The 26632-nt window shown below is 37.0% G+C and overlaps 1 protein-coding gene and 1 long non-coding RNA gene across 2 annotated transcripts; one reads left to right on the forward strand and one right to left on the reverse strand.

The window, feature by feature from the left end:
* Positions 1-3105: 3105 nt before the first annotated feature.
* LOC137398642 (uncharacterized) lies at positions 3106-26632 on the reverse strand. The gene is made up of 4 exons (XR_010978984.1): positions 26498-26632; positions 25878-25936; positions 22656-22913; positions 3106-3500 (listed from the first exon to the last, which is right to left on the reverse strand). It is a non-coding gene; the product is annotated as an uncharacterized lncRNA (long non-coding RNA).
* Positions 24064-25704, forward strand: LOC137398786 (putative mediator of RNA polymerase II transcription subunit 29). Its single transcript, XM_068084963.1, has 2 exons — positions 24064-25588; positions 25693-25704. The coding sequence occupies exons 1-2, from the start codon at positions 24107-24109 to the stop codon at positions 25702-25704; spliced, it is 1494 nt and encodes a 497-aa protein (XP_067941064.1). The 5' UTR covers positions 24064-24106.

Here is a 26632-nt window from a genome sequence, read left to right on the forward strand (position 1 = left end):
AGGATTATCTGTTATGTACAATGTACATAAGTTACAATGTAATAATTATTATAGGTATGAATACAGTCTATGATGTCTGATTCTGATATATGAAGTCTATAATTAAGTCAGCCAAGAGTTGAGGCAGCACAGTTTATTCACATTATCCGAATAAAGAGATACCCTCTTCCTACATACAATATTGCCAGCTTTAGAGAATAGCGACTCACAGGAGACAGTAGTAGTTATTGTCTGCACAGCTGGTGATGATTTCTGCGCGGTAGGATGAGAATTAGTGGGGGTCCTACCACACAAAGTTGTCGTCAGAATAGTCACTTTTAAAATCACTGTCGTCACTTTTAAAATCACTGTCGTCACTTTTAAAATCACTGTCACCTTTCTAAGTTGGTAGCCAAAACAACCTTTTTCTTCATATTCGTTATTTTAATACAAATATCCATTCTGGTGGCACTGGGTTGCGTTAAAAACCTGAAACTTGCTCAGTTTGAACTTCTGCTAACCAAAAGCATGGCTAAACCAGCGATCTTCACAAACTTATTAGTGATGGTTGGGAGTGTTGCTGATTACTCTGCGAAGAGTGACAGCCGTCTTGGGTTTTTAGGGCTACATTTCTTGTATTGAAAATAGACCGAGATTGTCTTTCATAATCACTGTCAGTCAGCGACTTAGAAACGGATTTGCTGTCAATGTCGCGGCATTTCATTGCTGTTTACTTTAATTATATGGCAGTCTATAAATGCTGAGCCAGATGCTTCAAACACAAACTAGTAAAGTTTCGGTTGAACGTGTTGAATTATGGACAAATAATAAGTTAGTAAAGGTACAGCTACACGTAACAAGTTTTTCGTTGGTTCTAACAAAAATCACGATATGATTGAAACACACACAGAATTATTCTGCGCTGCTAGAATCGTGTGCTAGCGAGCACGATTCCAGCAGCTTTGCAATTAGTATAGTCCAAGAGACGTATAATGACACACAATAAAAGTATAAGTGCAATTCAACATAGTACACACGATGCAACTGCTTAGTTTGCGTTATTGTATGTATTTATTGTTTGGACGCTATAGCTACAAATTGTTTATTTTTAATTATATTTCCTTTTTAGCAGCAAAAGTTTTGTGGTAGAAAATGTTGCCATCTTTAGCGCAATCAAGTCATGTGCATCGTATTTACTATGGTAAATTTCCGTAATATTTTTCTTGCGTGTGGCATTATGTTCTCGGACTACATATATTCTAAAATTTGCTAGAGTCATGCTCGCTAACCAATAATAGCGCAATTTAAACAGTTACATCATGTGTTCTATGTTGAATTGCTTTCGTACTTTTATTGTGTGTCGCGATATATGTCTTGGACTATACTAATTGCTAAAGCTGCAAGAGTCGTGCCCGCTAATAATTTGTTTAATCTGTAAAAGCGTTTCGCCGACGAACTCGGTGGGCATGCAAATAATTCTGTGAATTTCGACCGATTAATTATGCGTTTTTTGTGATTTCGGCCAGAACTCAGAACCAACGAAAAATTCGTTACGTGTAGCCGTGCCTTTAGTAATTCTACTTACGCAATCATCGTCACATACATTGATAAATGGTCGTCTCGTCTGTCACTTTTTAAATATCCCTGTCGTCGGGTCGTCAGAATCGTCACAAAACATGGGAGGACCCCCATTAGTTAAATTATATTTTAATGATGATGTGCTGTGGTGGTAGGCAAATTCTTTTTGGCATTTAGTGCACTTCGCTTTCTTGATTACACTTCCAACAACGTACGGAAACGCGCTTGCTAATAGGGAAGACATTTTTTTGCTTTCATGTTCCAATAAAGTGTTAATCTTATATTACTAATATTCTAAAGATGACATATGATTGTGATTTTTTGAAAAATAAAAATACATGTATAATTCATTTAAAAAGTTTTTAAAATTAAACAAAAAATAGACATGAGATACATGTATTAAATAATACTGAAATCATTTTTGTTGCGATTACCTAGAAACATGTTCGAACAGCTAACATAATGGCCGCTTACGGCTAGATCGGCGCGGTGCTTGTGCAATGTATTGTTTAAACAAGTTTAATGTTAGCGACTCACTTTGTGTTTTCATAGTTGAGTGCAAAATAGTTGTGGTTGTATATAAGTGGTACGAAAGTGTTGCTTGTCATAATATTTATTTGTTAGCAAATTAAATGGTGATAACCTGCTATGTTAGTGTTGTAATAAAAAAAGTGGACGACAAGTACGACACCGAGTTTCCACCATTGTCGTCGCAGAACAAAACCCTTAAAACGGAAATGATAGCCCTGAAAAGGGCTGAGGTGGTTGGTGAGACTACTGGCACTCAAAAATCGATTTTGACCAGTGAGTCCAGTAGCCCGAGAGGGTCACTGTCGTCCCCGATAGGATCTACCGATGGGCGAATGGTCTTGGACCCCACTTCATGCTTGTGTCAGAGTTAAAAACGGTGAAAGTTAGAGTCTGTTGCAAACAGTGTAACAAAAGGCAGCAACCACACTAGCATTAGTGTTGGAAGCACTGACAAGCCAGCTTAGGAGTCAATGTGAGAGTCAGCGGAGATCGGAATGTAGGTCAGCATGAGAAGCTACATAGATAGGAGGCCGAAGCATCAGATATGACAGCTAGGAATGCATGATTGATTGAAGCGCTGACAGGTCAGCGTGAGAAACAGCGGGGATAGGAATGCATCAGCGTTAGATGCATTGGAGCATTACGAGGACAGCATAATAGTAGCTTTGAAGCATGGCTACCCAGCTGCCACAAACAGCATACTAAATGATGTACTGATGAAAATATTAAGCATATGAGCCATTTAACGTCTTTAACCATTACAACTGATGAGAGACATTAACAAACATGATAGATGTACCCCCCCCAGTTATGATTATCATCATTACGTATGACGGAGATGTGTTACCATCTACAAATCAATTATAATTGCCACCACTACCTAAGAAGAAGAACAATACATCACAAGAACTAGCAACAAGCACAAGAGACTAGAACAAGAACAACAAGCACAAGCAGGGACACGTATACTGTACATCAAACCATCAACCGATCGAATATTTACAACACTTTTATATGTATAGCTTATCTCATCATTTATTATAGATAAAATGACTATGTGAAATCATAATATAATTGCGCATGAACTTTTAATATTATGAAAAACAAAACAAACAAAGAGTTATGTAATAACTATAGAATGCATCATATGAAACATAAATGTCTCTTTTGCCTTATGTTAGATAGATAACCATACGTATAGCTGTCTCAAGATGAGTATTATAGCAAAAGCCTTTTTTTAATCAGTTATTGATGAATTTTAGGTTATGGCCATTATTGTAGAAAATATCAACTTAGTCTCTTAGCTTATTGACTTGTTAGCTTATTGGGATTCCCAACATTGTCATGGAATCCCAAAAAGATGACGTCAGATATCAGCTGTCAGAAAGGAATGCTGGTTGACATCGGAGTTACTAAAAATAGACATTACAGGAATGTTAAAAGATACGCAAGAATGAACTGAGGCAGCCAATGAAACTTGTCAACAATCAGAGAATGAGTATATAAGGAGGAGCAGGGGAACTGGCAGCGAGCCAGAGAAAGACAGAGCGCAACTGGCAGCGAGCCAGAGAAAGGCAGAGCGCAACTGGCAGCGAGCCAGAGAAAGGCAGAGCGCAACTGGCAACAAGCCAAATAGAAAAGGGGCGCATAGAAGGAGGCTAATATAAGCCCTATTGGCCTGCAGCAGATAGCCTGCAGAGGATAACCCTATTGAGGAGAATAAACTTACAACAGAGCGATTTTCCCCAGGAGTTGGGAAGCCAGGAAAATTACTAAGCCCTGAGAAGATAGAATACATTCAGCCCCCTGCCAGCAGAAGGAGCCATTGCTACACGCCGCTTCACTACACACATCGCAGACACGTAACTATTAAACCTAGAGAGGCCATAACCAATAGGGCTAATTACATTTACACAAGCGTACTGTTATTTTTGCTTGCTTTGGCTAGACAGCATTGCTATTTTTGATCTGTTAAGGAAAATAGAGTTTGCAGACACTTGAGAACAAACCACTGGCACACTTTTGTTGTTATTAGATAATTGCCTACAATCAGTAGTAGGCTGTGCATCTCAATACTACTTGTGTTGAACTTGATACTTGGGGCTCATCATTGCAATAACGAGCTACTGTCAAAACAAATTGCAACTAGGACTAAAAGGAGTGCCCATCTTCATTGATTGAGTTGTTATTTCAATTTGGCCTTATAGCAGCAGTCTGATTTTTGTGGGCAGAAGTGCCAATTTGTCTGCGGTCAAAATTTGTCTTGGGAGAAATTTAACTCAAGGTCCAGAGGCTAACCATTACACATAGAACCATAGAACCATAATATTATTACTATCAGAGAAAACACAAAAAAACAATACAGTTTTTTTATTCTCATTTCTGAGATTATCAATTTAAAAAATTCAAATATTATCAACTATTCTTATTATCACTGCCAACATCATTAAATATTAAATATTTAATATTAATAAGTCTTAATCTTTCTTATTTCTTAGTTTCTTATTTTTACAAATTTCTCCCCTGACACTTGTAAAAGCGAATGAGCTGTCAATCAGTGTGTACCCGTATTTGTAGACATCAGAATGCGTAAGAGTTGATGACGTCTTTTCTAAGCCTATAATCCGGCAGCTTCAAATTGCTAACTCAACGGATCTATATTACGTTCATCGCAATTAAGAAAAATTTGAATAGTCATTTATAAGGCGCACGCTTAACACTTGTTCAATGTAGAGTGTATGTATGTGTGATACTAACAATTTTTTTATGTTAACCATTTATTACCATATTGTTCTAAGATTTGCATGTTACTATACAAACACTAAAAAAATTATTAATACTCGAATTGCGTGATTAGTTAGTGACAAATGTTATCGTTTTTGTATTCGAAATATGTTATTGTGGAATTGGTTGACCTGATTACTGTGCAGCCAATCAATTGTGGATTTTTCTTGGGATTGCTATATAACCTGCCAGTTTGATCATTGTTGGTGTGTTACTGCTTGGTACTGAGAGATATAACACCAATAAAGATACTGCGTTCTTTACAAACAAGCTCTGCTTGAGTTTGAAAAGCAAATAGGTATAACATTCTTGTCACTGTTTCTGACTTTAGCATTGTGATATTAGCCAGCGTATCATAGCTGCATTCACTATAAGTGCTATTGACCGAACATCAAGAATTATTGCGCTTGGCTTGCTAGGGTGTAATAGTTGAGAACAGACACCATCGAGTCTGTTTATCGGCTCTCCATCGAGTCTGTTTATCGGCTCACCATCGAGTCTGTTTATCGGCTCACCATCGAGTCGGTTTATCGGCTCACCATCGAGTCTGTTTATCGGCTCTCTCTCGAGTCTGTTTATCGGCTCACTCTCGAGTCTGTTTATCGGCTCACTCTCGAGTCTGCTTATCGGCTCACTCTCGAGTCTGCTTATCGGCTCACTCTCGAGTCTGTTTATCGGCTCACCCACAAGTCTGTTTATTGACTCATCAAGTTTGTGTGAACTCGCTCTTGAGTTGGGAGTTGTCTATCCTTGTTGAGTAGAATTTACTTCAGTGTTATACATTGAACAATACAAAGGGGGTACATAATGATCGCCATCTCGGTAGTATTTTATTTGAAGCTTAATTGACTCAACTCGGTGAATCATGTGTTTGTATTTATCGCGTTAATCGTTTCATTAACGCGATCATTGTGCAGCTCTACTATTATTACAACCAGAGTTGATTGTACCTTTTTAATATTATATATAGAATGCTAATAGTCTGAAGTTACTAGTAATAAAAAGAGCTGCTCAGTATACAATATTGATGGAGAAGACAGTTAGTTAGGAAGTATCTACTTCAAATTTTGTAGGGACTGAAGCAATAATAAGATCTGCGGTAAATGATGAAACATGGAATCAGCCTGCTCAAGTTCTTCGAGTGATCTGGAGAAATCCATCCTCATGGATAACTCGTCCTTGGACCTTTTTTACCGTCCATGAAAGATTTGCTCCTGCAGAAATTGTACTTGACAGTCGTGTCCATCTTTTATCAATCACTTCTAAGAAGGCAACATTTACACAAGTTGACTGCGATATACCAAATGTGAGGTCACATCCTTTTACTTGGTTGGTTCAAACACAACGAACAACCCATCTGATTGTTCTACCGATCCAAGTGTTCTATGATCTGGTTAAAAACATTGATGTGAATGATCGGAAGGTTGTTTGGATGTTTCATACAGCCAGATGCGGTTCAACCGCTTGGGCTCAGGTTTTTAACCAACTCCCAGGATGGACTGTGTTTTCAGAACCACAAGTGATGTATTACAGTGTTTTGTACGGTGACCATGGATACTGCAGCGCTGAAAGTTTCTCCAAAACTGAGATCTACAGAAAGATGCTAAAAGCTACTATAAAAATGTACTTACGAAAAACACCAGAGGGCAGCTCAATCTTTTGGAAAGGAATGCACATGGATGAGCACTCAATAAAAGTTATCACTAAGTGTTTTCCTCATCATAAATTTCTCTTTGCTTACAGAGAAGTTCGTCCTTCTGCAAGTTCTTTTGACCGAGTCTTCGGAAACAATGCATTTACTAGAAAGGAACTAAAGTCTCTTATGCGTGATCCAAACGATGATGACTGGTGGTTCCAGCCTTCTAATGTCACAGCTTTTACAAATGGTTATGATCATCACTTTTGCAAAAAGGTCATTACCAAAGTAAAACCAAGACAACTAGTAGAATGGGGATGTTTTTGGTGGGTTGCTAAAATCACAACTGTACTACAGTCTTTGGATGATGGAATAGTAGTCCAACCGATTAAATATGAAAACCTAGTTAGTGACCGACGAGGAACAGTTACTAAAGTTTTTGACTATCTAGATATTCCTGGAGATTTGGTGGACATTGCCTGTGAAACCTTAGATTATGATAGTCAGGCTGGAGTTGCTAATATGAGCTGGCAAAGTCGGGCTAGAGAAGATCCAGGCATTTGGACCAGAGATTCAGAATCAGTAGAAAGGTGTAACATGATTCTAAGAGAATTTAGCCTCCCAGAAATCCAATGTTACTTTAATTTACCTGATACTTTCTAATCAATGTGCAGCTGGCTGTTGAGTTTTTTTCTACTGAATAAAAGGCGATTGAAATTTATAATTATATTACCTATGTATGTTAGTACTCCCTTTTTGTGGTAAACTTTCTGCACTAAGGACATTATTGGTACATGCCAAAATAATCTAATTTCATTTAAGACTAGCTTTCAAGCGATGATGACAGCAGGTTATCAAACAAACAACTAGTTGTATATAGACCTAAAATATTCTCACTTGTAATGGCTATGATAAGGTACAAACTCATCTTTTACTATTAGATGCTAAAAGGTCATAGTGAGACACTAAATATAATTGAAGAACTAAAGCCCAGCAGTGACGGCTATTGCATAAAATCAGCAGTCCCATTTTTAACTTTTAAAGTAACTGTAATTTTGCTGCAGTGATATGTTACAATTGTAATAAATTACTATTCACTTAAGTTTGACTTTATTTCAGCTAACAAACTTTCTGTCTTTATAAATTTTGTCACTTCTTTTTATCAAAGCATTCTATTTTTAACATAACAAACAAAATAAAACAACTATAAAACTGTTAAATGTAAATGTGAAATAATTAGCAAGTAATAGCTAAATTAAATATATTTTGCTACGATTACAATAAAAGATGATTTGGTAATGATACAATTAATACGAACGGATAAAATGAAACAAAAACTCTGAATTAACAATTAGTTTGCAGAAGTGTGCATGTATAAAAAGGTTACTGTTCCGACAGAAGCTATCCACCAAAAATTTGAATACGACGATACTAGTACCCCTCGATACTGGCACAAATGTAAAAATGAGATATCGTACTGTCTTTGTCTGGTACTTTGTCTGACCAAACGGAGAGAGAATGTAGAAGCTATTCTTACTCGAGATAATACAATTGTTCGTGTGAAAAGTATTGACCTTTACAGATTTAACAATAGAATCTTACGAAAAATCAGAAATAGAGGTGTAACGCTCATGTGAAATTGAAACGGCAAAATTAAAAATTGCATATTAAAAAATATGTAATGGAAGCAAAGAAATAGTTTTTATACAATTTCAAAAATAACAAATGCAAAAAGTAATATTAGGTAATAATCAAAAGTGCACATTTAGCATGCACTTTTGCACCGTGTATGTGTGTGCATACGGTATATGATAAGAGCAATAGATTGTTAAGGAATGTATAGCTCAATGGTTAAATTTGTGGCTTGAAACTTGCTGTTGCAATCTGTGAGTTTAAATCTAGCACGCAATGAGCTCTTCATTGTGAGATTAATAACTATAGCTGGACAGGCAGGCATCAGAACAGATGATGACAAAAGGCGACAAAATTTTAGATTTATATATATATATAGACTACAAGTATCATTGTCTCTATGAAACTTTAGAAGAAACTTCTAGAAAATAAATCAGCCACGTGATAGTAAGTATATTTTTCATCACTTCTGTTTAACATAGCAACTATTTTAAACAGAAGTAAATAAATCATGCGATTTGTAACAGCAAATTGCTATCGTGAAATAGTGCACATTGTACAGGCTGTCGTCCATGCTTGGCAAAATATCGGAAAAGTTTAACAGCTACAAACTTTGTTGACGTATCCGCATTGCTTTGTTGATGCTATCGGTTCACGGTTCACATAGTCAACAATGAACACTGAAAGGACAACTCCGACATACATACCGCGATATATTATGAACCAGCTGTTAGGCATGGATGCTATAGAAAGTTTATGCTTTAGTTAACCTTTGACATGGCTATGCGTTATGGGGCTGAGTGTGTCTACCTAAAATTCTAACAGAAAGGTCTATTCTGGATTTTTTAGAAAGACATTTCTAAATCTTTTAAATTTACTCACTTTTAAATACATTAAACCTTACTCCAAAGACTAAAATTTAATATAAAAAAAATGAATCAAAAAATATTTTTTATAATATTGAACATACAGAAAATAAAAGGCTGTTCAGCCTTCTTGCCAAAAAAAATTCTAAAATCAGTTGTTATACAAATTTTTATAACAACTGATTCTTAGCTTGAGTAAAGACTAAATAGTCGACACTGCAATTATAAAACTATTCTTTGTGCTAAACACCCGTGCAAAACCTTTGTTCATTTATGGGAGTTCATCTTCTTTTCTGTGAAACAAATTTAAGTTAGAGGACAGCCAAAATGTTATTGGAAGTACAGAAAAAGGTGAAGTGAGTGAAAGTGAAAAAAACAATGAGACGAAAACTTGCAGAAGTGCAGAACCTAGCAATCTTTATTACAGAGTAGAACGTGTACAAAGAGCTCCGTTATTGTATTTTTCTGCTATTCTGCTGGTCTATGAATTGCTATTTTGGCTGACTATATGTTTCATTTCACGGCTTTATTAATAGTCTGTGGCTTATTCAGTATTTTATAACTATTATTGTAATTAAATATTAAATTCATTAAATTTAAATGATTATTAAATTTAATTTAATAATGATTTACAGTGGTAATAACAATAGTGGTACCATCAATAGTGGTAACTTCAATTTTTATAGTGGTACAACCAACAGTGGTAACATCAATAGTGGTATCATCAATTATTATAGTGGTACAACCAACAGTAGTAACATCAATAGTGGTAAGTTCAATAGTGGGAACATCAATAGTGGAAACATCAATAGTGGTAACTTCAATTATTATAGTGGTGCAACCAACAGTGGTAACATCAATAGTGGTATCATCAATTATTATAGTGGTACAACCAACAGTGGTACCATCAATAGTGGTAATATCAATAATTATAGTGATACAACCAACAGTGGTACCATCAATAGTGGTAACTTCAATTATTATAGTGGTACAACCAACAGTGGTAACATCAATAGTGGTAACTTCAATTATTATAGTGGTACAACCAACAGTAGTAACATCAATAGTGGTAACTTCAATAGTGGGAACATCAATAGTGGAAACATCTATAGTGGTAACTTCAATTATTATAGTGGTGCAACCAACAGTGGTAACATCAATAGTGGGAACATCAATATTGGTATCTATAAAGTAGTAACATCAATAGGGGTGACATCAATAGTGGTAATATCAATAGTTTAATTCAATAGATTAAATAGTTATTTTTATCACAGCAATCAATATTCTATAACAAAACATTCATTTCAAACTTCATCTAAATGATCCGTGTTTTGAAATGGAAAAGTTAATATTTATTGCAAACGGAACTCTGGCAGTCGGGTGCACTGGGAGGTATCGGGATGTGGAATATCTATCTGCGCAATTATTCCGCATTGCAGCAGTGTGGTGGAGTAGTGCTCTTGAATGTAAAGTTGGATATAAAGGTTGAACTCTTGCGCGATGCATTATTTATTCCTAGCCTCTAAGTATGGCTTTGGATGATGGACAGAGAAGCATGGCTCTTATAATAGTAAAGAAGGCTTTTTAGAAACATTGTCTGCATTTATGAACAATGACGGCGTAATCAAAAAATCTTAAAAACATTGTTTAGTTTTATGAATCAACTAGCTGAATGCACACGTAATGGAAAAATCTTAGCACAGAAAACTTATTTTTATTTAACATGTACAACATTTACCATCATCACTTTCAAACTTCATATTATGAACAAAGTGTTTTGCGCTGTTTAAACAGTTTAAGAGAAAAACAAAAATTCGTACAAAAGGTGTTTAATAGTGAAACAATTGGCAAGTAATGGTTAGATAAAGTCTGCTTTGTTAGAATAACTACAATGAAAAGTGATTCGATACTGATGCAAATAAAACAAACTGATAAAACAGAATAAAAATCATTAATATGTTGAATTATTAGTAACAATGACTACACACAAGTGTGTATATAAAAAAAGTTACGGTTGCTGCAAAAGCAATTCATCAAAATTTTGAAAATGTCAGTGCTGGTACCTCTCGATACTAGCACAAATGTAAAACGGATATCGAAATTAAATGCATCAGTGAAGCGCACGAGCGTACGCCATATGACCGAACTGATAAAGAATTTAGAGGCAATTCTTACTCGAGAATATCCATGGGAACATTTTTTAACTTTGCAATTTCTAGCAATTACCCTTTGCAATAGCTGGAAATCCAAGATTAAAATTGTGCAGCTACAGTTACACTTTAATGGAACACTTGAAATAGAAGTGGCACATATGAAAATTACAAATAAAAAATAACTAATGGACTTTAAAATGGCTTTAAAACTAATTTTGAAAGAAGAATAAACAGAAAAGGTAAAGTTAATTCATAACAAAACGTACATACAAATATTTACTTTAAGGGCGATAAGCTTTAAGGATGCCGTAGATAAGCTACCTAAATATGATAAAAACAGCGCAGCCTCGTGGTTGGGTTCACGCGTCTGCTGTCAATTGCAATCGTCGTGAGTGTCAATTTTAGCACTGTTCGGATTTTCATCGCCAGATTTAAATCGCTATAACTGGACACAGCTATGCCAGAAAACAAAAGACTAACGAAAGACAAACATTGACTATCATATATATAATACATATATATATACAATCTATATAATATTGTATATACCAGTATTTAAAAGCTGCTTATAAGTGGCAGATAACGTAGTTGCCTGCCACTTACCATTAGCCTGACACGCTAACAATAACTAATTTTAGTAAGCTAGTAGGCTTACTAATAAAAGCCGTGAGAGCAATCTTTAGTGACTGCGTAATGCAGAAGGCTGTGCGTATTTTAATGAAGATGGCGACTTATATGAATTAGGCGACATATCGCCAAACGAATCCATTGCATCTTGCGTAGCTTAATTGGTTAGGTTGTTGCCTGGGGAACCGCTAGGTTCTGAGATCAAATCCAGCATGAAGCGAACCTTTCATTTTTTTGTAGCAAAGATACAAGCTAAGGCAATGACCTTTTTACCACGTTCTTAAATATTTTGATAAAATCCAAAAATGCATTCAAGTTTAGTAAAATGAAAATAATTTCTGATCTTCAAGTAATTGCAACTCGAATTATAAGGTCTTTATATGTTCACTGTGAGCTTGTAGACAAGCTTGCTACTTTCAATGCATTTGTTTAGTGATCAACTCCAAATAAGTAACCTAGTTTGCATGAGACTCTTTATGAATTCCAATGATAAGTATGATTATTTGAAAAAAATTTGTTTGCCATTTCATAATATTTCGGTAAGTTTTTGAAACTTTCTATTAGAATTTTAGTTAGACACACTCAACCCCATAATGCATAGCCATGTCAAAGGTTAACTAAAGAATAAATTTGCTATAGCATCCATGCCTAAAAGCTGGTTCATAGTATATCGCCATATGTAGGAGTTGTCCTTTCAGTGTTCATTGCCGACTATGTGCGCCATGAACCGACAGCATCAACAAAGCAATACCAAAACGTCGACAAAGTTTGTAGCTGTCAAACTTTTCTGATAATTAGCCAAACATGGACGACAGCCTGTACAATGTGCACTATTTCGCAATGGCACTTTGCTGTCACAAATCGCATGATTTATTTACTTCTGTTTAAAATAGTTGTTGCAAGACTAGTATTTGATTTAAACACGCGACAACAATGAAGCTTCTCTGAGAGTAATTAAAAAGGAAAATGAGAACACAACAACACGGCGTATTTGGTGATGCAAAAGTGTATGGGTTTGTGATAGTGTGAACATTGTTATTAAAGAAAATCACCAAAGTATTGTGGCATCAATGCTGAGATACTGTGAACCAGCCTTGAAAAGTACTGGTATACCAGAATATACTGTAAAATCTCTAATTGATGGCCAACTTTATTTGACCACCTTATTTGACTATGAGAAAAAGGTTGAAAAATAGAGCACCATGGCATTCAATTAGAGGTTTTACGGTATTTGTTTTTGCAGCAAATCCAGACCCGCGTTCACTCAGTCGTGAAAGTGTTTAATTTTGAAAGCATTTGTTAGAGCAACTTGCTATGCAATCTTATCATCATTATCTTTACATCATTATTAGAGGCTAGTTGTGTTTGATTCTATTGATACGTAGCGGAACATACGGGCCAATAACCACGACTAGTTAGTTAATCATTCCTTACTAGTCATTCAGTAAACAGGGAGTCATCATGGTCCTGCCTAGTCTTTCTGTGTTACTATACTTACTTGTTAAAAGACTACACTTACTCTGGGAGACAATGATGAAATTTGTCTGGAGACTTAATGGTAAGTTGTAAGAAGATCATAGTCATTATATATCATTCTGTCTATACGACCTGATGTTTGATGTCTGATTGCTAGTCTGATGCTTTCAACACTTTGTTAGATTATTAGAGCTTAAAACATTCTCCTTGAAGATGGGCTGTTTTCTCAGTAGGAAAAAACATTAAAGTTATTTAGCTTAGTCGCAGCGCAAGTTCGAAGATATTCACATTATATGAGAGCAGCCAACTCTTAATCTTACCTGCTTTTTTGTTGAAAATATCAACAGCTACTAGTCTAGCTACAGGTTTCTCTAATGCTGTAGTAAGTGCAGAAAGTCTACATCATTCCATAGAGTTTGTGTGAGTCTCGCAAGCATAGTTCTTTGGTTAGTTTAAATTTTATTTTTTCGATCTTTGAACATATTCCTTTTGTTATTGGTTTACCAACTGTTTTGGTTTGTCATGTGAACAAAACAGTATCTATACTGTCTCCTTTACCTTTGGTGTATTGTGCGTCCAAATGTCCTTCTCACTCAGTTACACTCATTAGCTAAAATCTTCAACTTTATATGAAAGTTTTCTGTTTCGTACTTTAACTTGCTACAATGATATGAATTACATATGTTTTCCAATTAACCATACGAGTCAATTCCTAATGCTACTCAAATAATTAATAATTAATCCTTTAATGATTGGTTCACCAACTGTTTTGGTTTGTCATTTAAACAAAACATTATATATATTGTTCTTTTTACTTTTGATGTATCATGTGTTCAAATGTCCTTTTGAATCACTTACACTCATCAGCTAAAAGCTTCACTGTATATACAAGTTCTCTGTTTTGTACTTTGCCATCATAAAACTGGTTTTATGATGGCAAAATTTTGAGTATGGCTGTTGATTTTTTGTTTTCTGTTTAAATAGTATGACACTAAGCAGTATGGTGTGGCTTAAACAACTTACAACAGCTTCTGACTCTGTTTACCTTTCTATCATTCTAAAGCAGTTTTACCTTACCGGAAAGCATTCTGGATTCTATATATCCTTCTTCTTTGACCCTCTTTCTATTTTCTCTACTCGTCTAATGGTGACACTATTGTGAACTTCTTCACGCTATACTCCTTACCTTTATTGAGACCTTGGTTTGCTTTCTTTTAATAAGTTAAAGGCTAATATTATTACCTGACCTGGTTTTAAAATATGGCTTATATAAGCTCTCAAAATTTGTATAGCTTTAAGAAATAGATTTTTAGCTACGTACTATCATCACAGGCAGTGTGTATTGTACCTTTTAATATTATATATAGAACGCTAATAGTGTGAAGTTACTAGCAATGAGAAGAGCTGCTCAGTCTACAATATTAATGGAAAAGGCAGCTAGTTAGGAAGTTTCAACTTTCTTACTACTATTATAGAAGACCATACCTGATACTATTAAACAAAGAAACCAAAAGATACTTCGAGACACAAGGGTAGTACAGAAGGGAGTACAGAGGGCTGCCGAGACAATGCAGACGGTCTTACGGCAGGGACAGTTGGAGGGCTGAGTACCAGCTACTGTTGGAGGAGGTGGGGCCCCTCCGCTGGAGGGGCCCCACCTCCTCCAGCGGAGGAGTTGGGGCCATCCCCCCATTGACAACTATAAGGTCTCCATTGGAGACCTTATAGTCGTCAATGGGGGGAGTGTGTGGCGGATGGCGTCCCCTTACATTTAGCCAAGCCAAGCTAAAGCCAAGCCAGAGCCGTGCCAAGTCAAGACTGAGCCGGGCCGGGCCGGGCCGAGCCAAGTCAAGACCGAGTCAAGCCAGGCCAAGCTGAGCCATGCCGGGTCCAGCCAAGTAGAATGAAGGCGGAGCTTACTAGTTATATAAACTCGAACATTTGTGTAAAAGAGCAGAGCTGTTCTGGGCATGTTCATTGACTGTTACTTGAGCATTCTTGTACAACTTATGAACTAAACAGAAAATATATGTATAAACTCATGCACCGAGTCTTGTACTAGTAGAGGAAAGTGAAGGTTGCACAAAACCTTTACAATATGCAGTTGTATATTGATGCTAATTTTGACAAACTTGACTCCTTTGTTGTCAGTTGCCTGCTTAAGTTGAATAATCTGGAGTCAGCCAACATTATAAGCAAGACCAAATAAACCTAATGGCAATAGACAGAGGTTAGCGTGTTGAACTGTTATTTGATCGAAAATAACATGTTGCAGTGGAAATTGACAAAAGATAACAGACTGCACTATTATCTGACAAAGAATAACACTTGACACCAGTAACTGACAAAAGGTAGCAAGTTAAACTAAAATCTGACCTAGGACAGCAGGTTGCAGTGTTAAATGACAGGGACTAACAGGTTACACTGGATAAACAGGTTATATGTAGAATTTAAGAGAATGAATCAGTCACTGAAAGGAACTAATAAGTTGAAGTAATAAAAAGTTATTTAGTTGATATTTTCTGTCATGGTTAAAACTTGATGTTTCTGTGGTGTTCAGTAAACTCATGTAAAAAACTTTGGGAAATGAAGCAAACCACAATCAGAAAGCAAAAGTTCATACCTAGAATGGTCGACATCAGGTTGGTTAGCCAAGTAGCAGAGCTCAGATTATCCAGTGTCACCAATCCTTCTCCACTTGCCAAACAGAAATTCTTAGCAGCCTCCTAACTCTTTTTATGGTTAACGTGTCTAATGCATGTCGGAGAGTGAGGGTTGAAATAATACTCTGGAGGGCAATCAACGTTAGCTTAAAGAGAAAAATAAAAAATTACATATAAAATAGTTTTAAATAATTAAAAAACTGCAAAGATGACCTGTCTTAAAATGTGGCTAAAAATAAAGTAAAAAGCAGTGATATGTTGACAAAAGGAACGAGAGTAGAAAAAAGAGCAAGTTTTTGTTGAACAGCTGGAAGCCTTAAAGGAATGTTACTACAAGTTACAGAGCTAAAGTTGAATTTAGATTTGTAAGTGTGCTAGAAATTCATTAATCAAATGCAATAGAACTACTGCATCTAAAATTATTACTGCGCAACATAGTAACCATTATTTGTAAGTTTTGTTTTTTACCGATTAAATAAAAGAATAGAGAAGAGAAAAGCAAAATCTTTAAATCTTTGAAGCTATGTTTTCAAACTGCTAAAGTTGTTCTCTAATGCATTTCTAGAAAACTTATCTGAACATTTATTGAGAGAGGAAATAATTGCATGTAAATACATAAATTTTGTGTTTCTACTAAGTATCTACTAACCCTCAAAGGAAACCTTAGAAGAAAAAGAGTATTTCTGAGCTGCCAGCAAAGGTGAGTCAAATAGCCGACAGATCCTCTCTTCAATATCAAACTCAAAGGCTTCACAGATACTATTCTTTGATAAGAAACACAGAACGGAGCACATCATAAAAGTTTTCATCCTAAATTGAACAAATGCATCTGCTGTTGAACAAGCTTGGCTGGTAGACCCTTTTTACATGCAAGTTCTCACTGCTTCCTTAACTATAAAACCATAAATAATGTTGCATTACCAGTCTCTAGAGTGTTTTATTGTCTATTTGTACTGACTGCTTCACCATCAAATTTACAACTTTTCAAGTTTATGCATTTATTCGTGTGAGTCAAAGATGACTTGGCCATGAAAAGCTATTACGCTTGGCGGCTTGGGTGAGCCTTGAGTGTATTGGCAGTAGAATTTGGTTTATGTGTTGTGGTCTTGAAAGAAGGACGTGTTATAGATTCATGCTGCAACACGTGTAGGAATAACGAATCACAGGCTAAATAGACCACTAAATGTTATTGTTACTAATACTAATACATTGTAGTTAAGGCATGGATGCCTAGGAAACAGGTAATCACCTATCAATATAGAGTGACTGGAGAAGGGTCAGACTTTCTCTCGTGATCTTGTGTTCACAATGATTGATAAATTGCTTCCCTGAGCAGTATAGCACCAGCATGAAATTTTATTTGTTCGTAGCCAATGCAATATGATGTTTTGGAGGAGATAACTTCAGTTCATAAAAAAACTTGATTTGCACTAATATGAGTCTTGCAAATTCTGCTGTTATTTTCGTACTTTGTGCCCAGACTTCATCTAGACTCTACATTTATGTTTACGAATATAACAAAGATGTAAAAAGTAAATTTATACATTTATTTATCAGTTTTATTGACAACATAAAACATACAACAACATTTTATTTAAAAATTGGTTGATGACTTTGGTAGCTAGTCAGATAAATTGTCAGTTTTTTGTAATAGTTTGAGCCAATCCGAAACGATTTCACATAAACATGCTTTAAACTACAAGCAAGGTTGGTGGTTTTGCTCCCAAGCTGGGAGTAAGTTAATTTTATGACTTGCTTGAAAAGGTTGGTAGGTAACCTAAACGCTCAGTCTATAGGATAATGTTGCGTGTCATTAAACACTCTGCTCAGAACATAAACTCTTCAAAGTAAGTTTACAACATTTTCACACAAAACCATCAACTCATTATAAACCTTCTATTTGTGATAGCTATAATCACAACTGAATCTTTCACAAAGGAACGGTTGGGCTAGCGTGCAGGATTCATCATTCATTTTGAAGTCATGAATGAACAGCAACTTTAGGCAGTCACCGTCTCCGTTTGGTTCGTGGGATCCCCAGTAGTCAAAGTTAATCGGCTCAATTTCCTTTCCTTTCCAAAACCATGTGTTGCCTTCTTTTCTTCCTCCTATCCAAAGTCTTTCTTGCTTCATACCTCAAAGTTTGTGGATTAAATTTAAATATACCAACAGTTGGCATTATTACATAATTAAAATAATATCAAATAACCACTTGGCAATTCTATAGCCGGTATTATCAATATATATAAATATCAGTGTCTGTAAGTTAGTATTTCGGCTTTGATCTATGTGTCAAGTTATATCAAATTCAAATCTATCACTTGCATCCACATCTAAACATCCACATCCTTGAGGATTTGATGTGAAAACCTCTCATTCGCAAAGCGCTAAGCCAACCCACTAAAGTAAATGAGATGTATTGGAGTCATTGAACAGTTAGTCATTATCGAGATTAAAATATGCATAACAACGCTGTGTTATGCACAACATCACTAAACTTGCTTTCAAGGCTTTCAATGGTAAGTTTAGCAATAAGGATACTAGCTTCTTAAAATTACCGAATGGCAACTACACATCTTTGCCGCTGTCTATTAACTGTTTTACTGCTTGTGCAACGCAGGACATTCAACTCAATTTTAAAGAAAACCTACTGTTAACAGATATTATTTTAATAAAACTTTTAATGTCCTTCAATGGAACTGCAAAACTCACTTGTTAAAGATACTAAACCTTTTATGCATGAAAACAAGAAAGGTAAAATAACACATTTGATCATTTATATGAGAAGTTAGTTTATTTTTAGACTTGTTAAGTTTTGGGAAAAACATCACTAAAGATTGCTCTCACAACTTTTATTAGCAAGTTTAGCAAAACTGATACTAACTTGCTCAAATTATACATTGGCATTGGGCCAGCAAGGCTGATGTCATGTGGCAGGTTACTACATTACCTGCCACTATTTATAAGCTGTGTTTTAATACCCTAGCAAAGCCACTGCAAGTTCATACTAAAGTTAGTCACACACAGCATACAAACAAATGGATAATATACCACATGTAATCCTCTATATGAGAAATTAATTTATTCTTGAACTTGTTTAGCATATAAAACTGTTACCTGCTGGAACAAACAATTCTGTAAGAATACACAGTGAAATTTAGAATCATGTTCCTCGACGAGACTTATTTAATACATACTACAGATGTTTTAACGTATTTATAAAAAACTTCATTGTATAAGAGTGTGAAGACTAAATTATCGGTAAAAAGATAAATTAATAAAGTTGTAATCAGTAAAAACGCTTTTATTGGATTTCACTTTAGAGACAGAGAACCAAATGACTAAGCATAGTAATTTTCATGTTAAAAAACAAATACGGAGATAAAGATAAGTTTTCTAACTTACTGAAAATCAAACCACTTAATTCACTTCAAAAAACTTCAGAAACAAGAAAGAACCTTTTTCATGCTGTATGGTAAATATTTGTTGAAAGATATATAATGCATGTTTAAGGATTGATATGATAAGGCAAGTAGAGGTATAACTGGGTGTGGGTTTACTCAACCACAAAATAATAATTTACTAAGTTCTAAGTTTACTAAATCCTGATGTAAAACTTTGTTCGTGGTGCATGCTTATTGCTATTGTTGGGTCCAATACACTCTTCATTACTTTCCAGAGTAAAAAAAACTTCAATCAGGAGGTAAAGGGTCTAACCTGGAGTGTTCAGAATTAGGTTGGATAACCAAATAGCAGAGCTCAGAGTACCCAGTGTCACCAAGTCTTCTCCATTTGTCAAACAGAAATTCTTAGCAGCCTCCCAAGTCTTTGTCTGGTTAACATGCTTAACAAACTGCTTAACAACTGCATAAACAAACTTATTACTATTAAATATTAAATATTTAATATTAATAAGTCTTAATCTTTATTATTTTTCAAATTTCTTATTTCCACAAATTTCTCCCCTGACAAAGCAATGGCTCCTTCTGCTGGCAGGGGGCTGACTGTGTTCTATCTTCTCAGGGCTTAGTAATTTTCCTGGTTTCCCAACTCCTGGGGAAAATCGCTCTGTTGTAAGTTTATTCTCCTCAATAGGGTTATCCTCTGCAGGCTATCTGCTGCAGGCCAATAGGGCTTATATTAGCCTCCTTCTATGCGCCCCTTTTCTATTTGGCTTGTTGCGCTCTGCCTTTCTCTGGCTCGCTGCCAGTTGCGCTCTGCCTTTCTCTGGCTCGCTGCCAGTTGCGCTTTGCCTTTCTCTGGCTCGCTGCCAGTTCCCCCATGCTTTGGCTTGCTGCCAGCTCCTCCTTATATACTCATTCTCTGATTGTTGACAAGTTTCATTGGCTGCCTCAGTTCATTCTTGCGTATCTTTTAACATTCCTGTAATGTCTATTTTTAGTAACTCCGATGTCAACCAGCATTCCTTTCTGACAGCTAATATCTGACGTCATCTTTTTTGGGATTCCATGACGATGTTGGGAATCCCAATAAGCTAACAAGTCAATAAGCTAAGAGACTAAGTCGATATTTTCGACAAAAATGGCCATAACCTGAAAACCATCACTAGCTGATTAAAAACAATGGCTTTTGCTACAATACTCATCCTGAGACAGCTACACATATAGTTATCTATCTAACATAAGGCAAAAGAGATATTCATATTTCATGTGATGCATTCTACAGTTATTACATAACTTTTTTTGTTTTTCATAACATTAAAATTCATGCGCAATTATATTATGATTTCACAAAGTCATTTTCTCTATAATAAATGATGAGATAAGCTATACATATAAAAGTGTTGTAAATACTCTATCGGTTGATGGTCTGATGAATATCTGTCCCTGCTTGTGCTTGTTGTCACTCTGCAAAATAATAATGGGTAGTTCTTGTGGTGTATTGTTCTCCTTCGTATGTAGTGGTGACAATTATAATTGATTCGTAGATGGTCATACATCTCCTTCATGCGTAATGGTGATAATCATAATTGGGAGTACATCTATCACGCTTGTTAATGCCTCTCATCAGTTGTAATGGTTAAATACGTTAAAGGGCTCATATGCTTGATATTTTTATCAGTACATGATTTAGTATGCTGTTTGTGGCAGCTGGGTGGCAATGCTTCAAAGCTACTATAATGCTGTCCTCGTAACGCTCCAGTGCATCTAATGCTGATGCATTCCTATCCCCGCTGTTTCTCACGCTGACCTGTCAGCGCTTCAATCAATCATGCATTCCTAGCTGTCATATCTGATGCTTCGGCCTCCTATCTATGTAGCTTCTCACGCTGACCTACATTCCGATCTCCGCTGACTCTCACGTTGACTCCCAAGCTGGCTTGTCAGTGCTTCCAACACTAATGCTAGCGTGGTTGCTGCCTTTTGTTACACTGTTTGCAACAGACTCTCATGGGGGAACTGGCAGCGAGCCAGAGAAAGGCAGAGCACAACTGGCAGCGAGCCAGAGAAAGGCAGAGCGCAACTGGCAGCGAGCCAGAGAAAGGCAGAGCGCAACAAGCCAAATAGAAAAGGGGCGCATAGAAGGAGGCTAATATAAGCTCTATTGGCCTGCAGCAGATAGCCTGCAGAGGATAACCCTATTGAGGAGAATAAACTTACAACAGAGCGATTTTCCCCAGGAGTTGGGAAGCCAGGAAAATTACTAAGCCCTGAGAAGATAGAATACAGTCAGCCCCCTGCCAGCAGAAGGAGCCATTGCTACATGCCGCTTCACTACACACATCGCAGACACGTAACTATTAAACCTAGAAAGGCCATAACCAATAGGGCTAATTACATTTACACAAGCGTACTGTTATTTTTGCTTGCTTTGGCTAGACAGCATTGCTATTTTTGATCTGTTAAGGAAAATAGAGTTTGCAGACACTTGAGAACAAACCACTGGCACACTTTTGTTGTTATTAGATAATTGCCTACAATCAGTAGTAGGCTGTGCATCTCAATACTACTTGTGTTGAACTTGATACTTGGGGCTCATCATTGCAATAACGAGCTACTGTCAAAACAAATTGCAACTAGGACTAAAAGGAGTGCCCATCTTCATTGATTGAGTTGTTATTTCAATTTGGCCTTATAGCAGCAGTCTGATTTTTGTGGGGCAGAAGTGCCACTTTGTCTGCGGTCAAAATTTGTCTTGGGAGAAATTTAACTCAAGGTCCAGAGGCTAACCATTACACATAGAACCATAGAACCATAATATTATTACTATCAGAGAAAACACACAAACAAACAAACAAACAAACTTATTACTATTAAATATTAAATATTTAATAGTAATAAGTTCATTACTCAATCATAAATTTCTCCCCTGACAAAGTGGAGCTTGAAACCCGAGATTGACTCGAATATTTTTAATTAAAAAAGATTTTTGGATTTAATTATCTAGCTTTGGATATATTTGCGCTACTTATCTTTCATTCTTCTAGAAACATTCTTTTTGGTATTATTACCAAACAAAAATAGCTGTATCAACTAGTTAGTACTGCTTTGAATACTTGATATATACTTTTGCATATTATATTAAGCTTATGCCATTATGAGCCGGCTACGAGAGACAGCCAAATATCTAATCGGAGTACAGTCTCCAAGAAATGAAAGGAGCAGGAACGATGCGCAAATAGAAGAGACGCAAAACATGCGAGAATCAGCAGCAGAAAAAGTAGCTGAAGAAAAAATGAAGGGCAACGAAATGACTACTGAAAACTTACAGCAACAGGAAGAGCTCCTTCAGCAAGATGAAAGCCGAGACGAGAAGGCACATGATAAAGAAGCTGTAGACAGCGAGATCGGTTCTGATGATGAATATATTATTCGAAGCCAGACGCCTATGAGACCGAGGCTACAGATGAATGTCGATTCAGATGCTGAGACATTTTTCTATCGAGACGAATACGGAAATGAGTGCAACTGCACAGATCCCCTTGTTTCCACACCTGCAGTACGTCGGTCACCAATAGCCAGAGCACCTGCAACAGAAGTTAGTAAAGATGATGAGGAATACTCAGAGCGAGCCATGTTAGCACAACCACCCAAAAGTGATACTACAGCCAGAGGTAAGGCAGCAGCGCAAGCTAGATACAACGACTGGCTTTATAGATTGACCCATGACACGCTCAGTGATGAGGATCCTCGAACCAAACATCCTAGCTACAAAGCACACATGAAAACAATGGAGCACGGACACCATGCTAACTTACCGTCGTCACCCTTAAATGTTTGCACAATTAATGAAGAAGTACCACCTCGGAGGTATAAATCATCCCCAGCTTCTAGTTACAAGGGAATGGAGTCAATACCCCGCGCCAATCAGTACACACCAATGAAAGATGCCTTGTCAATTAGCAATGAGGAAAAAAGCTCAGATGAAGAGAACTGTACATGTAGAATTATGCAACCAAACATGCGAGAGCACAGGACTAAGCGAAACTATTTTAAAATGGAGCGTAGCAGAGCAAACAAGCAGGATCAGGACTTCATGAGCCAGGCAGCAGACAACTACAAACCAATGCAAAATTACAGACAAGAGAGAATGAACACGCATGAAAATGAACAGCCAACCCGCTACGAGCAGAAACACAGAGAACAGGAAAGAGTAGATGAAGAATGCTATCAGCCTCGAGCAGCAATGCGTTATAATTACTCACCCGATATAACACCAAAGAAAAGCATACTTAAATCAAAACAACATCCCATAGCTGAAGTGGACAAAGAACATGGCAGAGCATCATATCAAGAGAGGAGACAACTCCTACAAGAGCCATATTCAACAAGATATGAAAGGAGGGAACAAGAGCAGTCAGCATGGCTAGAAGAACAAAGACAGCGAGAGCTAGATGAAGAAAGATTATGCAGCAAATCACAGCAAAAATCAAAGTTGAGACAGGGATTGCACCATCCAGAAGGTCAGATTGAACATAACCAGCCACAGATGCCACTGAGAAGAAGAGGTAATCAGGAAAAAGAGATGCATAAATCAACACTTTGGCCAAATACAGCAAGCCAGAAGCATTACGGACAAAACAGCCAGTCACTGCAAGAGCAGTGGATGCCTTACTATGAACCTGACAGCTCTTTCCTAAATTATAACCAAGCCAAACAAACACATAGACTGCCTGCCAAGCAAATACATGAACTACCAATACTACCAGCGAAACAAGTCATGAAAAGAGCAGATGAGCAAACTACAAACATAATAAATGTAGCTACAAGACTACCTGAAGTAGAAAAGTTCTCAAATGGACCCTCAGCAGAAACCACCTTCAGTGAATGGACAGACAATTATGAGCTGAACTGCCAAGCCTTAAGTATTCCACAAGAAAATTGGGGAAAAATACTCCCACTATATCTCACCGAAGGCGCTCTCATAACTTATCGCAATATTATAGCGAGAAATCCAACCATTAAAGAAGATTACAATATACTCACAGCTGAACTCGCTGAAGAATTTGCAGTGACAGATGGAATAGCTAACTCAGTAGACCTAAACAACAGAGTAAAACAGGAGTCTGAAAGTGTTGGCAAGTACTATGCAAGCATCACTACTATGGCTAAAAGACTGTTTCCCACCATGAATGCTGATGCGCTAGACCAGATAATACTATCATCATTTGTCCGAGGCCTGCCAGTGACCTTCAAAAGAGGATTGCTGAACAACCCTAGTATTACCACAGCGGATCTTGCTTTCAAAGCAGCGCAAAGGATGGAAAAGACAAATGCTATTCTACTTAACGAGTCAGCACACGCAAATATTAGCGCAGTAAATCGTGACATACGACTGGAAGAACAGATGGAAGCAATGAAGCAAAGCCTGAAAAACCTGGAGCTGAGAGAAGCTGAGAGAGTAGCAGAGAGCAGACATGGACAGGATAATAATAACAACTGGTACCGGCAAGCTAAAAATTACAGTAGTAATGCAACAGCCAACCCAAACTGGAGAGACAGAAGATGGAATAAGCCAATGGGTAGACAATTCCACGGCAACTATAAAAACGGCCAGGCAGGAAATTACCCAGGCAGAAGATTTGATAATCGTTGGAGAAATCAAAGAAACGCCAACTTCTTAAGAGCGCCTCAATGGCAACCATGGAGACAAAACCAGATGCAAACAGCAAGAGAACATCATCGCCAGCATGTGGGTCAAGAGTTCACAATGGATGGCAGACCCATATGCAGAAACTGCAATGGCATTGGTCATCAGCACTATTTTTGTAGAGCAGCCAACTCTACACCAGAAGGACAAATGACCCAACAAAATCGCATGGTGCGCTTCCGAGACATCAGAAACCAGCCGAGGGCTGTCAACACTCTCAGTACTCATAAAGGTCAAGACACTAATAGGACAGGAGGGGTAAACAATCTAAGCTCAGACCTTCATATACCAACAGTCCATGCAGAAGAGAAACCTAGAGGTGCTGCAATTGAAGTAGAACATACAACTCATCAGCACCAAGAAATGCAGACAGCTCCTCAACTAGAGATAGAACAGACAACTCTCCAGCCACAGAAAATGCAGAAAACTCATCAGTCACAGAATGAACAGACAACTCTTCAGCCACAAATAGAGCAGACAACTCTTCAGCCACAAGTAGAGCAGCCAGACTTAGAAACCATTGCCACAACAGAAACAAACGCAGTGCAGCAAGTAACAAGCCAAACAGAAAAGCATGCATCAGAAGCGCCAAAGAGCCATGAAGACAGTTATTTTGAGTTTCAACATTTGCCAAAGCATAATATTGTTCAATTTAGCACAAGACATAGGACGGAAACACTGACAACCGCTATGGAAAAAATGGCAGAACTGATTGCTGTAGCGGCCATAATCATTTTGATTTGCAGCCTAATTGGAAAAGAAAATGTATATCCAGTCAATCCCATGCTATGCCATACAGAAGATTGTGCCAGATCACACCCACATTTAATACTGGACTTACCTGAAGAAATAAAGTTCCCCCAATCTAAAGATTGTACACCGGAGGTAACACTGCTGAATCTACAAATATACAAGAAGTACTACAATTGGCGAGCAATGAATATGCATTTCAAACAAAGAAGTAGACGCTATCTATCGCAACCAAAGATGAACAGGAAATATAGCGACCAGACTTTCTCAACCCGATACCTAGATCTAATGCACCCATTTTCCTTACAGACAAACCAACAACACCCAGGTGCGATAGACAACAATGCAACAACGGCAGCGCATGACAATACATCTGAACTGTCGCGCGACATGCAATCGCAATACGGAAGTCTTGGAGGAGAAAACATGCCTGAGAATATGACAACAACAAAAAGAAAGTACGAGCTACGAGGCCTTACGAAGAAAAAGCGAATGACGGATTATCTTTATGACGATGGACCACATTATAAATGGGAGTAGCTCACAGCATCCAGCTCTACACGTATATCAACACATATTAAAGGAAAACTACATAAAAATGTTACAAAAAGAAGAACATATACTTTACAGCTTGATCCTAGAGCAAATACACAACTAGATATTTATCGACAATTGAGGACTTGCAGACGGCAGTAATTATAAGCAACTTACGTAACATAATAAGCAAGTATATATATATCCAATACGGTTGACTGTCACGATGATTTGGCGAGCGCGATATATTTCCCGAATGACCTGCTCAAAATTGATAGAGCAGTGATCGACAGTCTTCAACCTGAAGCAAAT

The sequence above is a fragment of the Watersipora subatra genome, chromosome 6 (assembly GCF_963576615.1).
Source record: "Watersipora subatra chromosome 6, tzWatSuba1.1, whole genome shotgun sequence".
Taxonomy (NCBI): domain Eukaryota; kingdom Metazoa; phylum Bryozoa; class Gymnolaemata; order Cheilostomatida; family Watersiporidae; genus Watersipora; species Watersipora subatra.

Coding starts and splice junctions, on each gene's coding strand:
- LOC137398786 (XM_068084963.1), top strand. CDS start 24,107: ATGAAAAGAGCAGATGAGCAAACTACAAACATAATAAATGTAGCTACA.